The sequence below is a fragment of the Microchirus variegatus genome (assembly GCF_963457635.1).
Source record: "Microchirus variegatus genome assembly, chromosome: 11".
Lineage (NCBI taxonomy): Eukaryota > Metazoa > Chordata > Actinopteri > Pleuronectiformes > Soleidae > Microchirus > Microchirus variegatus.
Window position 1 is genome coordinate 4,537,847 of NC_139812.1, and position 17,585 is coordinate 4,555,431.

At 38.2% G+C, this 17,585-nt stretch overlaps 1 protein-coding gene across 1 annotated transcript in view; it reads right to left on the minus strand.

The window, feature by feature from the left end:
- Positions 1-17,585, minus strand: part of nrg3a (neuregulin 3a) — a gene marked incomplete at both ends in the record, with an annotated part of 466,447 nt that overhangs the window by 26,760 nt on the left and 422,102 nt on the right. Inside the window, 2 exons of the mRNA XM_083898003.1 lie at positions 3,360-3,486; positions 11,700-11,802. Of these exons, the coding sequence (XP_083754129.1) occupies positions 3,360-3,486; positions 11,700-11,802 (230 nt within the window). The remainder of the gene's footprint in view (positions 1-3,359; positions 3,487-11,699; positions 11,803-17,585) is intronic.

Here is a 17,585-nt window from a genome sequence, read left to right on the forward strand (position 1 = left end):
GTTATAAAAATGAACTGTCTCAAAACGTCAAAATATGTAAGAACTCAGAGCTTATAAATAATGTTGCGGTCTGAGGTCAAATGGAATTTTCCTATGAGCACAATAAACATAATTTAAAGGCAGCATATTTCTGCTCTGAGCTTTGAGTCAGAGTTACTCAAAATAGATGAAAAACAGTTTATGATAGTCATAGAATGAACTAACATGAAACAAATTGCTCACATGCTGTCCTGAATAACACTCTTAGGCCTGTGCAAACTTGGTGTTTAGAAATGATCGCAACAGTGCCAACTGATAACTCAGCTGAAATAGTAATCAGGACAAAATTGCTGCGAGATTAACTGGAAACACAAATGGGAATTTTAAAACCCAATTTCCACTGAAGATATTTGAATCTGCAGAACTTCTGTTTGGGTCACTTACACACAAACAGCATCAGGAAAGAGTTCTAGTGCTGGCAGTGCAGAGCTAATGTCTTCACTGTTGCAAGAAACTTGTGTTGAATGATGGTAGGAGACGGGATGGGGACAGGTCCAAACAAATGTGCTGTGGTGTCAGAGTGTGATTATTTCCACATCCATCCACCTTGACCTTCTAACCATGACTTAAAGAATGCTACACGACTTCCTGGCTCTACTATGTTTAGTTTTGAGTTTAACAAAAAATAAATTAAAAAAATACAAAACAAAAAACTGTGCTGATATGTATGCTGTAATGTGCCAAATGAGCACAGACTAATTGGATGAATAATCATGTAAATCAGGACATGGATTGAGGATTTAAAGTTAAACTGTTACTATGAATTGTAATCATCGCAACATGTCTTGTGATCAGATCTTACTCCTGTGGAAAACCACATACACACATATACAAAAAAAAACATGCAAAACCACATACCAAAATAAATGCTCTTTGTTTGTGCTGGTAGAACACTAATGACAGACAAGTCGGTGTGTTTGTGTGTGATTGAAATACGATTGTTCCCATTGTAATACTGATGTCACATATGTAAACCAGTGTGTTTGGCGTGTGAGGGTACATGGTGACTATCTTGACCATGTCCAGACACATTCACTGTCACTCTACAAAAAAAATGTGGTCTTGACCACCTCTGAATGCAGAGACTGATTGCAAATTTGCCAACAATGATGACCAGAAATGTGAATTTCTGTGCTTCTGTTCTTTTGATTTATCCATCTTGTGCATATTGTGTTTGTGATGATAGAGTCCCTCGTTGTGCAGTGCGCTACATTTACATAATTGTACATTTAAATCATGCCCTCAGAGGAAACATACAATTTATTTGATAAAGCTTCTTGTCAAACTGGTGCAGTATACATCGGTAACGCATAATAAAAAAAGGTCAACTTCTGCATAATAGTGCACAAATACACACACATTCTCCCAAGGTAACGGAAGATGTGGATTTGACTGACAATCATATTAAGGTAATGTTTTCCATGCCAGCTACTCAAAGATGCACAACTGGGAGTGACGTGATGACAACACACTCAGACGATGATGAATGACATTGCTCGCCAGCACTGTGCTCCCAAACCACTGAACGATTGCTAGCCTGCTCACTCACTCAAAGACCTGTGAGCCTGATGGAAGTGTCCAGGTGAAGATGGGGGTTGCTTACTGATTCATGCAGCAGAAAACTACAGGGGGTTGATGAATTCAATGATAGATGCAAACATCCTGAGGTGTAAAAAGCTGAGTAAGCTGTATATGTCCAATTTGTGATCATAATTATTAGGGTGCCACAACCAATGTGCTTGTGTTTTGCATCGGAAGCGGACTACACAAATGTAGAAAAACAACATGCTTTATGGTTTCTCACACTCAATTTATTCATTTATTTATCAATCTTTATTCATCTACTGATTAAATTAAATTAAATTTGCTCTTATGATGCGTCTAAAATAGTAAACTGTGTACAACAGATAGTTGCGTTCTCCACCTCAAAGTAGACATATACCCTATTTCGACAAGTTAACTTGTTCGCTGATGTCCTAATGAACATGTCTGTGATAAGCTTTGATCAAAATACCTTAAGGATGAAGCACCGCAGCAGTTCAATCACCCTGCCAAAACAGCCCTGTTCAGAATGGTCAGTTTTGAGTGCCCGTCTCTTTAAATGCAAATGAGACACAGGATATTACGTCAGCGTCACTGAGGGTCCGGCAGCTAACAGCAGTTAGCATTTGGAAAAGCAATCATTTGCCAACTCTAGCCGACATATTGACGTCATATATAAAATGTATCCAGTGGACACCTATATCCTCTGAGGCTGTGTATAACTCTGTGTTGTACTGTGCAGCCAAGAACACTTTGAGGACTTCTTCCGAATACTATTGCCCTCGCCTGCACTCTCAAGTTTTTTAGGCATTGTGACGCCCTAATGAGTGCAGAAGTCAACATCGCATGTTTTTTCTTCTGTACATGAGTAAGTCATCTTTTTTCACACTTTGTCTACTCATAGGGCCTCCAGAGTCTCAAATATAAGAATTAAAATGATTAAAAAGTAGATTTTGAATAATGTCTCCTTTAAGAACATAAATGTACCCATTGAAACCATTCTAAAAAAAAACATTGTAACATAAAGGCATTTATTCCATGGCTTCAGTAAGCCAATATGAATTAATTAATTTAACGATTAATTTATTTTCTATATGATCAGAACTGATAAAAAAATATATTCATTGAATAGCATTTTATAAGATGAGGCATGGGTTGCACTTGTAGTTCATGAAAAACATGTACAAAGTCAGTGTTGTTGGTAATCAATGGTATTTTAAATGTACAGTGTGTAAAATCTACCAACATTTATTGGTGTAGCATGTTGCAGCAGGTTATTCCTCACCTCAGTGTTTGTTGGAGAACATATCCAGAATTCAGTTAGCATAAAAAATCAAAGGTTGTTTAGTTTGTCCATTGTGGGCTACTATAAAAACATGGTGGTCCAAAATGGTGGCCTCTCTAGAGTTGACCCTGCTCCTGATATAAATATAAACGTTTCATTCTGGGGTAATGAAAAATAACAATTTGTGCAATCGTGCGATTGTACACTTACAAAATAATGATAATAATAATAGTAATATTTTCCACTAAATTAATATTATTTTACCTACATTTTACACAGTGAACCTTGGAAGAAAACATTGCACGTATTTTTGTTTGTGTAAAAAAAAAGATACATACAAGTGGTAATAGTAGTATTTAAAATAAGTTTTAGGGAGGGTACATTTTTTTCAGAACTGGTAACACCCTGTGATACACCCATCACCACAGTTTTTCAGTGATGTATATGAGTACGGAGAAATCTTGATGACAAAAGTAAAAACAGTGGTTTTTACCTCATGCATTTGCAGGTTGTTGTTCGGAGACCTCGTCTTGGCATCCAGGGTATTATGGGAGTTAGCAGAGTAGTTTTTCAGACTACGACTCTCCTTCAGATGAGCCTGGAGCTTCTCTCTGCGTCTCCTAAAAACAAAGAGAGATTATGTTGAAGATTTGACTTCATAGGAGTCCTTACTAACATTCGATACAATATTAAATCCTCAGCAGGTCTGCAGGCTTTCACCACATCCAATCATTACATGCTCTCAGTTCTTCAATCATCAAGTTCCTAAACTGTATAATACACAAATTGTACAAGATAAAGCATCTGTTGGCGTAACACATTTTAATTCAGCTCCTGAAAAACACTTTTTCAAATCTTTTGTGTCATTGATGTACTGCAATCACCATCCCAAAATTCTCTACACACACAAATAGTATAATTTCACACGTACAGTTGATACAATAGTAAAGAATATTACATGATTAAACATGACAGTTATTTCATTGGTTTGTTAAGTGTCCTTGTGGTTCTTTCTTCTGAAGAGTTGTGATTTGTAAGATGAGCGACTTGTTACTCTCTATTTCTGTCTTCTTTTGTGACTTTTCATCTATGATGTTTTGTCTGAATCGGTGTCCTCCGCTTCAAGAGATCAAAGATAAGGGAGGATAGACCTGAAAGACTTTGACAAGGTCTGAAGTCAGATTGGAGCATCAGAGAAAGGAAAGGACTTTGGAATAGGGTACGGTATGAACCGACATTGGGAGTCAAGCACAACACAATGAACCAGAAACCAGCTGTTGGTGAAGTCGAAGTCACATACTGGGATTAAAACATGTTTTATCTTTTAATTATCCACTGTGCGTTTCAGAATGTTATGTGGCTGCATTGTTATTAACTAGCTCCAGGCATTGATGGGGCCCGAAGCGGAATTTTGATTGTACCTCATTAAATTGCAAAACTATATTATAGCTGGTTTACTCATACTTTCATATTCAAAGTGAGACACTGTGTGTGGTGAAACTGGACTTGAATTGAACAAAAATATATATGATTAACACTATTCAGACATATAAATCTATCTATGATGATGCTATATATATATCTATATATATATAGATATATATAAGAACATATTTGTCCTCCCAAACCCGATCACCAGGGGGGCCCCCAAGCAGCTGTTTTGCAGATGATGGAAATATGACTACACAAGTACTACTCTTGGCTCCCAAAAACAAAATCAGCTGACCAGACTTGTTTTTCTCATACAAAAATTAGTTTCTAAGCAAATCTTACACAGCACTACTTCCTTTCAACCTGGCTTTCCAAATAAGAGTTACTGACTTTGGCTTTTTATAATGTGTTATATAAAACTTTTGCCATTAAAATGAACAATAACAATAGCTTTCAATCAGTATCTTGTTAATAAAATAGTTAAAAAAAATATATACAGTATATAGTGTATTCATTCGACAACTGTCATCAGTGGTAATAGGAAGTAGTCACACTTCGCAGAACTAATTGGGTTCCCAGTAACAGTTTTACAATAAATACAGCTTATATTCATTATTGTTATAAAATATAATACGTGTGAGTTAATTCTATGAAATAAAATACACGTCTTTTTGTCATTCCACAACTGTCATAGTACATTAGTTGTGACAAAAAGTAGTCACACTGTCGCACATGTGCAGAACAAATCAGCCCAGTCCAAATGATTGACACTGCTCTGCTAATTCCGATAGCTACTTCCGGCACCAGGCATCAGACCCCACTCACCATCAGTGTTAATGCGACGAGAATGAGTAAATTCAGCATGACATTATGCACAAATGAAGAAGCTGTTTTAGTGACAGCAGCATTTCTAGATGCAATGGTCATAGTGTTTTGGCTCATAAGTGTAAAGTACAAGAAGCCAAAATAAGGTCAGACTATTTCTGAATGCATTCATCACCAAGGAAGGACTTTAATACTGTATGGATAGTAAAAGTCTGACTGACTGTAACAGTAAGCTTTCTCCACTTGGACCACAGATTCAAAACATAACAATTTTAATTACAGCAATAAATATTATCATTATATGGTTTCTGTTCTTACGCCAGCTGACACCAATAGTGATTCTCATTAATTTACTGAAGAACATGCTCCTTACACCTAGCCCTACTTTTGCATTCAAATGGAAAAGCCGGCATTAAATAAATAAAACAATATATAAATATATACAATATAATACATCATTATAAATATATTCATATATTTACAATACATACATAGAAAATGCAGAATAAAGCATATAGGTTTGTGTGTTTGTGTGTCTTATCAAGAACGCTGCGGAGTATGACTTGATTTTTAGGTCTCACCAACCTACATATATTTAGAGGATAAAAACATGTCTTTGACCAAGGAGAATTGCATTCTCTTCCACCCCATGCCCTTGGGAACAGCAGAAAAGAAGAAAGTGAGAAAATAGGCCGCTATCTAAAACTTTTCTTTCCTCTGAACGGGAATAAAAAAAAAATGTTTTGGAGCTAGAAACTGGTTTCCCAGTTTAGATTGTGAACCTTGACTCCATTTAAATTGAGATGTCAACGAGACTGGACTTCTTGTTTCTCTGAGGTACTTTTGTTTAAGTGGTTTACTTCGACATTGTATTTACCACAAAGTATGTCTAAAGTCATCAACTGGCAAACTAATTAGTTTGACCCAAATCTTGTGCGACTCATGATAAGAGATCCACGTATATTCGTGTCAGGGGTAATGCAATAATTAAACCTTGTGTTGCAGAATATTGGAACTAGACTTCTCCCATTCATCTGGTGAAAAGTGTCACTGCCTCTTTCTCACTTTTCTAAACTAGTCTACTTTATGTGCTCTTAATTTAAACGGACCCAAGTTACCAGATCATTTACAGTGGCCTTGATAAAAAGGTCTGTGTAACACAATTTCATTGGGATAATTGTCAGAACCAGGGAAACTCTGCTGCATCACTGTGGTGTTAATGAGGCATTTACAAACAGCCTCCCACTGAGCCTCTGTGCTGCTTTAATTATACTTGTATGAGGTGTGTGACATTTGAAAGCCACTACTTTTGGAAAAGTATTAACTTAATAAGAAACATCAATGATCCCATGTAAAACCAGAGCACAATCTTTTTGTGTATTTGACACTCACACTCATTGCTCTTCATGAGTGAAGCATGTGCAATAAAAAGAATCTCTCCTATGGCATTAGCCACTGTTTTCGCTACACTATCTAACAATGAAACATCTCAACTTATATATAGTTCACATGAGTGTAAAGCTTTACACAAAATGATTTAATATCAGTGGCTTTTAAACAACCTTTTTTAAAGGTTTTATCTTGAAGTACTGCTTATAATATGATATAATTTATATTATAAATGATATAAATGATATAAATAATATAAATGACAGTTTGTGCAATTTCTCAAAGTTGCAAGTCAGTGTGGTTATTGTGGTAATGTGCTGTTGCAGGAAGTCGGCTAAACAGCGTCTTTGTCACTGGAGAGGAGAGAGTTGGGAAAACGTGTGTACATAGTAAAAAAAAGTATATATGGACAATTTGAGGCATAGGTGTTAAGGTGTTAATGGTTAACATATAGTATAGTAGAGTACTGAACTAAGTGTGACAGCACTGTCTGTGTGTTGCAATACATGATATTTATATATCATGTATTGAACCACACAGACAGTGCTGTCACACACAATATGCTGCATTCAAAAGGGGTTGATGCGTTTACAAAGTGAACACATTTGATTCCCCTGATATTCATGACCCGATACACTTAAATTGTGCTAAACCCACGTTCAGGATGTCTTGTACAATGTACATGACGTGTATGTTATAATTAAAGTCCTTCTGATTTGAAAAGTAAAGTTGAGGAATTCGTTTTCCAAGTAGCAGTTAGCCACCAGGGGGTGACTCAGCTTGTTGCAAAAAGAACTCAGTTTGAGGAGAGGTCTTCTTCAATAGAACATGATGACAGTTATGGAAATTATGCTCCAACTCGATACCATTGACAGCTAGTGCAGTAGTCCAATAGAAGCCAAGTTGCATTTGGGAATTTTTTAGTTTTAAAAACACACCAGACATGACACTGGTCAAATTGCAAATCTCAAAATGGAAGTTCATTTAGCAACCGGGAGACCATGGTCTGTGGCAGTAATGAGCCAGCCATGTTTATTACAATATAACAGTATTCTGTAATAAACATGTATATAATATAGTATATAGTACTATATAGTATATATATAGCATATACGTTCTGACTACTTTTGGCTTCTCCCTTTAGGGGTCACCACAGTGGATCATCTGCCTCCATCTTGCCCTCTCCCTTGTATCCTCTTCTGTTACACCAACTGTCCTTCCTCTTCTCCTTCTGCCTGGGAGCTCCATCTTCAACATCCTTTGTCCAATACAACCACTATCCCTCCTCCTGTATGTGACCAAACCATCTCAACCTTGACACTCTTACTTTATTTCCAAAGTGTTCACCCTGAGCTGTCCCTCGAATATTCTAATGTCTACCCCTGTCTACCCTGGCCATTCCTAGCCAAAATCCTAGCATCTTCAGCTCTGCCTCGTGTCTTTTAGATAGTGCCACTGTCTCCAAGCCAAACATCGTAGCAGGTCTAACCACCGTCTTGTAGACCTTCCCTTTCACTTTTGCTGCTATCCTTAAACAAAGTATAGACTGAAGCTTTAAAAATGAATCTGGAACCATTTGACTTCCTGTTCAGTAAGGTCACTTGGATTTAAAGTTATTGTTGCACCTGATCTGTATGCGTCTTCTCTCTTGAACAAGCAAGTTCCCCAACTCAATTACAGATTCACTGAAAGTGCCTGTCCATCATGCTTTGATCCGATTATCTTGTTGTCAAGCTGCTCACTCACTCACATCATTATATTACAGAGAGGATGCCTATGGAATTACATTGCCATCTATCACATTCCACTTCATGGTCCATATACTCTGACTGACAGACTGCAGTTACATACTGGATGTTCGACCCTTCCTCCTAAGAGAACATGATGCAGGCAACCTTTTCAAAGTTGCTGCAGCCAAGGACAGATGAAGAGCATTCATATGCCAATTAATGTGCACACACAGTGTACACAATGGAGCAATATGCAGATAGAGAGAGGCAGAATGTAGGAGCCACGCAAAGTGACCTTTGGGTTATAACGGGCTATGAATATGTGTTTGCACATAATGAGATTTACAAATTGTTGCAAATACCAAGATTTTTGATGCCTCAACATGTTTCACCAGCTGTCGCTAAATTAGTAAAATGTCTCCCAAGGCATTTTGTCTGTCTGTCTGCACCCTTATTACATGGAAACTTCATAACCCATGGCAGTTTTTCCATAAATATTATTTATTGAAATAAATGTAAAAGTTAAAAAATTCAAATGGAAGCAAGGAAATCAATCACTGAGATGAAATTGCATGTCACTGCTGCTAATTTACCTGTCAGTGTAGTCATGGGAAAAGTCAATTTGTCACATCAGATTTTGGTTGGAAAAATGGAATGCATCTGAGAGTTGAGGGACATCCAGTGACAGTCCTTGAGTGTGGTGTACGTGTGTTTGTGTATTTTGCTGGTGTGTCCTTTTTTACATTTTTGATCCTTAACCTGAACCCAACCTTAACCCTGTAAGTCAAAGCATTGATGGACAAATCATCATAACACAACCTCAACTCTCACCTCAACCATAGAAGGCAGCTCAACCTGAAAGAAACACTTTTAAGGTCACAGCAGACACTGGCTTGAACCTGAAAATGTCGCCAGTCCATCACAGGGACACATAGAGACAAAAAACATTCACTCACACACACATATCTATTTTTTCCCTCTCCATTGAATGAATGGTTATTGGCAGTAGGTACAGTTGTGTTCAAAATAATAGCAGTGTGTTTAAAAACATCCATATCCAACAATCCTTATAATAGTGTTTATTTCTATGCATTGGGAACACTGCATGTTTTATTCTTTTTCTATTCTTCTATTCTTAACCATAACGACTTTTCTTAATCATAAGAAAAATCACAGAAAATAAAGAAACATGAATATTGGGTTGTTCAAAAAATAGCTGCATTTTTCTTTACAAACTCAAATATTTACTGTATGAATTGAAAAATCTTTAGCACTTAGCATCCCTGTGCATCACACAAGTAATATTTAGTTGTATAACCACTGCTTCACATCTGTGGTGCATGGAGTCGACCAACTTTTTGCAGGTATTCCAGCCCAGGCTGATTTAACAACATTACACAATCATCTGCATGTCTTGGTTTTGCCTCAGAAACAGCATTTTTGATGTCTTGACTTGTCAGATTCAGGTCCGGGGATTGGGCTGGCCACTCCATAACTTTAATTTTGTTGGTCTGGAACCAAGATGCTGCTCCCTTACTGGTGTGTTTGTGCTCATTGTCTTGTTGAAATACTCATTTCAATGGCATTTCCTCTTCAGCATAAGGCAACATGACCTCTTCAAGTATTTTTGATATGTGCAAACTGATCCATGATCCCTGGTATGCGAGAAATAGGCCTGACACCATTGCAAGAGAAACATCCCCATATCATGATGCTTGCCCTACCATGCTTCACTGTCTTCAGAGTGCACCGTGGCTTGGATTCAGTGTTTGGGGTCGTCTGACAAACTGTCAATGGCCCTTGCAAGCAATCTTACTTTCATCAGTCCACAAAATGTTTCTCCATTTCTTTTTCGGCCAGTTGATGTGTTCTTTGGCAAATTGCTTTTTAGACGTGTTGGACTGCTATTAGTTTAACTGTACATTCATCTGAAGAATAATTTTGGTCAAATTTACACCCTGGACAGATTGCAGGGCCACATAATAGAGACAAACAGCCATCCTACACACATACACACATACACACACTATGTTATACTTCAAATTCAACCACCTCGACTAACCCTTTCAAGATTGATGACGTGGTATTCATTTATGATCATCTACTACCTCGGCAGTGCTGGAAAATAGGACGAGTTCAGGAAATTTTTTTTTCCGGACGAGATGGGAGAGTCCGCTCATGCGCTGTTCAGCAACCCAACCAAGACCCATACAGTTTAGTTTATATATCATTATAATTATATAACCTTGAACTGAATTCAATTATTCTGCTGAATTTCCACCACACCTGCACCCAGTTCCGCCCCGTCCACTGCTGTGGGAAGCGTCTGTGGAAGTAGCTGTGCTCGTAAAATGTGTTATTTTCTAACGTGATTCTCATAATCGTTGCTTCAAAAATTTCAAAAATGAAATGGGATGGGACGAACAGGAAATCCCTCCGCCCGGCTGCCCCCATCCACTCATATACCTTTTTTGATGAAATGTTCTAGTTATGAGTTATACTGTAAGCGTGCACACGGTATAGGCGTTAACACGTGTGTCACTTTTGTACTGAATCCAACGCTTCAGACAGCTTAACGTGTGCATGTGTGACTGAAATAGCCTACGATGTCACATAAAACTTGCAGCTGTTAAACTCGAGACGAGCGTGTGCACAGGCGTCCACTGCGTTCGCATGGCACGGCATGAATGACACCACACAGTGTGTGTCTGTATGCTCATATAGAATTGTACTTAACAGTCACGCGTGGTCTTCACGTCACGCATTTGAGGCGTAGTTCACCCGTCACGTAGGCGTATGTGCAACAGCGTGTGAGCAGCGCCTGCATGACACATAGGTGACGCCCGTCTGTCCATTGAAAGTGAATGGAATTTATACGCACAGGTTAGAGGTTTGATGTCATCACATTGGCGTTGTACACACATTTTTAGTATAGTTTGCTGGAATAAAATGCCCCTGATACACACACACACACACACACGCATATAAACTTTGTTCCATCTGCCATTGCGAGTGATATTGCACATCTTCTTTATTTATTTATTTATTTATCAATATATTTACAGTGAGTAATTATTCTTGTCATATCCAGTGGTCATTATGTGTCTTGATCTATGGGGCCTGGAACACTTTTATCTCCCTCTTTCTTTATTTTGTTTCGCAATGTTTTTATATTGTGTGTTTTTTTATCACATTTGTCACCTTTGTCACATCTGCTGTCTCAGAGGTTATGCCTCTGTATTAAAGCTGCAAAAGAAAAAACTGCCAACAGGTATATTAGAAAAAAGTGAGATGGACTTGAACTTTGCGGTCACAAAGTCACATCATTTTTCTCAGCAAATGAACTTTGTGAGCATAATGTCCTCGTGAACTAAAGGAACGAGAACATTTTGATTTACTGGATTAACTGGGGTTTTGATGTAAGTCGACAGTATACATTGGTGTGTTTGTCATCTCACTTGTTGCGGCAGTAGAGGGCCATACACAGAGTTCCCAGAAGGCTGATCGTCATGGCGATGAACGTGATTGACAGCACCTGTCTCTTGTACACCTCTTTGCTCTCTGCGGGGACACAAAACAGAGGAAGGCGCTTTATTAACACTCAAACAACACACTCACGGGAAATAAAGTCATAGATCAGGTACATAACTGTCAGCATAATGTGTGTGTGTGTGTGTGTGCACGCGTGTGTGTCTGTGTGTCTCTGTATGTGTGTGAATGTTTGTGAGCGAAACAGTGAGAGACAGAGAAAACGTGGGGTTTTGTGCATCTATGTGAGAGTGAACGAAGATTACCTGAGATTCTACAATTCATTTGAAAATAGATGGATTGTGTTGGATTAATGCTATGCAGAGAATTAAACATAGTTGTGATGTCTGTATTTATCCACTTTTACATTCTAACATCATTGTTTACAGCATCCCAAAAATATTTAAATATTTTAAATCACCAACCAGCTGCCGAGCAACAGTTCTCAGCTACTTCTTTCTTTTTCTATCTGCCTTCCTTCCTCTGTACGTGTAATTAATGTTGTGATAAATAGAACCAAATAAAAGCGAAACAGAATAACAACCCATTTACAATACACAAACAGCTATTTACAATTCACCCGATAGCACCTGGTATTCTTAGTTACCGACTCATTTTATCAGCTCCACCACATCGACTAATGCTACGGTATAGACACGGAGTGCTTTAGAAATGGATGCCACATGTAATGGAGCTTGAATACATGGAGACAAGAAGAGTTATGGCGCAAACGGACGTCATTAGTGGAGAAAAATGGAAGCTGTCTTGTTTCCTACAAGTAAATCATAGTTGCCTTCACGCACATTAATAGGTGATCAATCAAGTGTTATTTAGTGAGGCTTAGACCTTGGGAAAGCATAAAGATGACACAAGGTGTTGGGTCTCTACGTTGAGGTAATTGAAACAAATTATTATAGATTATTTTTTTTTTTTTTTTTAAATACTTCAGATTGATTTCAAAAGCCGCTTTAGTGCAAAGAAGATGAAGTTCTTAACCACTGCTCAGAATATCTCTGCTGGGAGCCACACGATCTTTCGCTCCAGAGGAACACAACCAAAACCATCGTATCTTGCTCAAGGGCCTCCCGACAGGAACGGATGACGGAGAGCTTTACTAATTCGCAATCAAGATTTTCATAGGTTTGGCTGGGAATTCAAACCAGGGTTCTCTTAGTACATTCTTAACCAACCGCATATGCAGTATTTCACACGCTGTGTTTTCAGCACAGTTTGATACGGTTTGTAATGGTAAAGCTCTGGGTCAGGATGCGACAAATGGCTGCTTTGATACTATTACACATAGAAACGCAAAATAAATATATACCGTACTGTACCAAAGAGAACACTTGATGGAAACATAGCTTTATTATGGCCAGTTCAGACCTGGCATTAAACATCTGTCCTCAGTAATCTGATCACAGGAAGGTAGACGTAAGTAGGACTGGTCACATCTACCAATGAATTGCATCCCACATACTATCGTATTGATTCTGACTCTACAGACGTGAAATTAATGTGTTTGTGTCCGTCTGTTTTTGTGCGTCAGAGAGAGAGAGGCTTGAATTAATCAAAGCCGTACTCATAGTGCTGTAGCATGAGAAACATGTAATCACATGAAAGACCAGTGTCAATATTGTGGTGCTGGATACAAATACATTAATGTATGAGCACTGATGAGACAATGTCAGTTGATGAGGCTGAGTCTGTCCTTCCTGAAGACAATTTGCATTCATGAATGCTCATTTGAAACAACATAGTGCATGTCATGGAACTGATTAGTTTATTCTTCTGCATCCTCTCTTTGCGGTGTCCCGATTTTTCATGTCTGAGACTTGGTCTCAGACTTGGTGTTGTTTTGATGGCGTTAATCTGCCTGAGTCATCACATTGGCTCGCTGGCTGTAATTATATCATTAGAGGGAGCCGGGGGACTTTCCTATGAGAGCACACTGAGGTCGGCTGCAGGGGAGGCTAAAGCGCAGAGCGAGAGATAAAGAAGGAGAGAGGGATAGGGAGATAAACATAAGACACATGAGGAAGGGTGAGCCAGGGAGCTGTTACAGATTGTGATCCAAACAATAAGGGTGTCGATGCGATAGCGCTGCCCCTTTTCATCATTTCTTTTGATTTATAGTAAAATAAATGTCGGCCTTTGTTTGTACTATTAGACTAATCCTGCTTGTTTTTCATACCTATTTCCCCCAATTCAAGTTGAGATAATCTAATCACTTCGACTTAAAGATCTACACAAGCCGTTTAGAATCAAAGTTTATTTTGAGCTTATAAACATGTTTATTTGCTTTTATTTATAAATGGTATCACTCCCTTTATTCACACATGACATGGGATCAACTGAAGTTTAATCAATAGATAGCAAAATGTGCAGCTTCAGTTTATAAAACACAACTATTTTCAATTTCTTCTAGACAAGACATTACAGTTGACGAGTTTGCAAAAACAAAACATACACAACACTAAAGAGACACTCGACCATATCATAGGACTGCGATGGCCTGGTGACCACTCCACGTGTACCCCACCTTTCACCCTAAGCCAGCTGAGCCTGGCAACAGCAACTCCACAACCCTCATGGCAATGGATGGTTGGATGTTTGATCAGTATTTGAAATAACTGAAACTATCTCTGCTAATTATGATCAGGTTAGTACAGGAAATGGTTTGCTTTAAAGGAAAAAAAGAAGAACCACAAACCTAACTAAAACCCCTCCCTTGATTTAATCAAATCAAAACCTTTATTGTAGTGTGTTATATCACAAAAATGTTTTCATAACAATATTTTGTTCTGAGAGTACTGATAAATTGCAAATTCCTCCAATAGAAGTGTTATAAAATATGAATAATTTTATTGAATTTGGCAGACTTGTGTCAGAGTGGTGTGCTAATGAAATGAGAGAGGCCAAAGAAAATAAAACATTTTCATCCAAGTGCACTTTTCATTTGTGTTACAGAAACGCTCCATTATTTCTACAAATGACACAGGTGGAAGAGATGCTGCTTTAGCACTGTATACAAAGAGGTAAACATTTATGAAGATATGGGGGGGGGGGGGGGGTGTTGTAAATCAAGTAGAATGTTAAAGTTTTACATTTTGTGCAGAGGAAGATGTTGAATTTTACTAAATACTTTCATATACATTACCAGTCACATGTTTGGACACACCGCAGAGTGAATGCAAAAGGGCCAAAAGTGCTCAGCATCTCTGGCAACTCCTTCAAGACTGTTGGAAAACCTTTTAGGTGACAACCTCATGAAGTTCATCGAGAGAATGCCAAGAGTGTGCAAAGCAGTAACCAAAAAAAAGTGTGGCGGCTTTGAGGAATCTAAAGTTATGTAAACATAAAAAAGAAACACATTACAATGAGGAGGTGTGTCCAAACTTGTGGCTGGTAGTGTATGTCAAACATTTAAAAAAGTGACATAGCTCCAGATATGAGAGGCAAACAATGTCACTTGGAGGTGGTAGTAGATTATACAGTTCAGTACAGTACAGGCCCATAAATATTTGGACATCGACACAGTTCTCTTTATTTTGGCTCTATACACCACTACAATGGATTTGAAATAAAACGAACAAGATGTGCTTTAACTGCACACTTTCAGCTTTAATTTGAGGGTTTGAGATGTTTAATTTTATATCCAAATCAATGGTGTAGGAATTACAACACTTTCTATATGTGCCTCCCACTTTTTAGGGGACCAAAAGTAATTGGACAATTGACTGAAAAGCTATTTCATGGACAATTGTGGGCTATTTCCTCATTATTTCATCTTCAATGACACAGGTAAACGTTCTGGAGTTGATTCCAGGAGTGACATTTGCATTTTGAATCTGTTGCTGTTAACTTTCTAAAAAAATCAAAACAAACCCATCAGAGAAATAGCAAAAACATTAGGTGTGGCCAAATCAACTGTTTGGAACATTCTTAAAAAGAAAGAACGCACCAGTGAGCTCAGCAACACCAAAGGACCTGGAAGACCATGGAAAACCACTGTGGTGGACGACAGAAGAATTCTTTCCCTGGTGAAGAAAACGCCCTTCACAACAGTTGGCCAGATCAAAAACACTCTCCAGGAGGTAGTTGTATGTGTTTCAAAGTCAACAATCAAAAGAAGACTTCACCAGAGTGAATACAGAGGGTTCACCACAAGATGCAAACCATTAGTGAGCCTCAAAAACAGGAAGACGAGATTAGAATTTGCCAAACAACACCTAAAAAAGCCGTTATAATTCTGGAAGAACATCCTCTGGACAAATGAGACCAAGATCAACTTGTACCACAGTGATGGAAGAGAAGAGTGTGGAGAAGGAAAGGAACTGTTCATGATCCACAACATACCACCTCATCAGTGAAGCATGGTGGTGGTAGTGTCATGGTGTGGACATGTATGGCTGCTAATGGAACTGGTTCCCTTGTGTTTATTGATGATGTAACTGCTGACACAAGCAGCAGGATGAATTCTGAAGTGTTTCCAACAATATTATCTGCTCATATTCAGCCAAATGCTTCAGAACTCATTGGACGGAGCTTCACAGTGCAGATGGACAATGACCCAAAGTAAACTGCAAAAGCAACCAAAGAGTTTTTTAAGGCAAATATGGAATGTTATCAGTCAATCACCTGACCTGAATCTGATTGAGCATGCATTTCACTTGCTGAAGACCAAACTGAAGGGAAAATGCCCCAAGAACAAGCAGGAACTGAAGACCGTGTCTGTTGATGTCTATGCCTTCCAGACTTCAGGCTGGAATTGACTGCAAAGGATTTGTAACCAAGTATTAAACAATGAAAGTTTCATTTATGATTGTTTAGTTTGTCCAATTACTTTTGGTCCCCTAAAAAGTGGGAGGCACATATAGAAAGTGTTGTAATTCCTACACCGTTCACTTGATTTGGATGTAAATACCCTCAAATTAAAGCTGAAAGTGTGCAGTTAAAGCACATCTTGTTCGTTTCATTTCAAATCCATTGTAGTGGTGCATAGAGCCAAAATAAAGAGAACTGTGTCGATGTCCAAATATTTATGGGCCTAACTGTAAGTGAGCGACATCTGAGGCTTCCTGAATAAATCACTTTTAAAAACACATCTTATTTATAATATTTGTATGATTAGGAACTTTTTTCTCGTATTGCATTCATTGTATCATCACCCTGTAAAGCACTTTGTTTTGAATAATTCTGTACACATCCAATTTATTTGTTTTATCGTTTTCCCGCTGTTGCAGTATTCTGGTGTGTTTTAACACCCTTTTCAATGCTGCTATCATGAAATGTGATGCGTTCTAACCCTGCAATGTGTAATTGTGATTATTTATTTTTTTAGGGGGAAAAGTGTATGTGTACCTAACCCTAACCAGGTGCTTGGTGTGCCAAAACCTCACCACAGGTTCTTTACTGAGTGTAAAATACATTCATAACTCGTAAATGGTTTTCATCACTTTTAATTCTTCAAAAATGGTTGAATAGTTATTACAGTACATACAGTATCACATCTACAGACATGAAGAGGACATGCTTTTGGTTATCTGTGGTGTGTAACAGTGCAATATATGACCCTGGTGACTTGGTTTTTTGTACTTTAACCTAAGCTCCTGACCTGCATCTGCATGTGTATACTGCTACAGCATGACTACAGGTGTACAAAAAGTTAACTGCCTAATATTTAGTCTGGAAGTAAAGTTTTAGTGTATAAGATGTTGCAGAGGCCAAGCACTGGTTTGGACTTGTTCCTTGTTTGCACACACCTCCTATAACAAACCAAACACATTTTTGGTTTATTATGTTCCATCTCTGGGGCC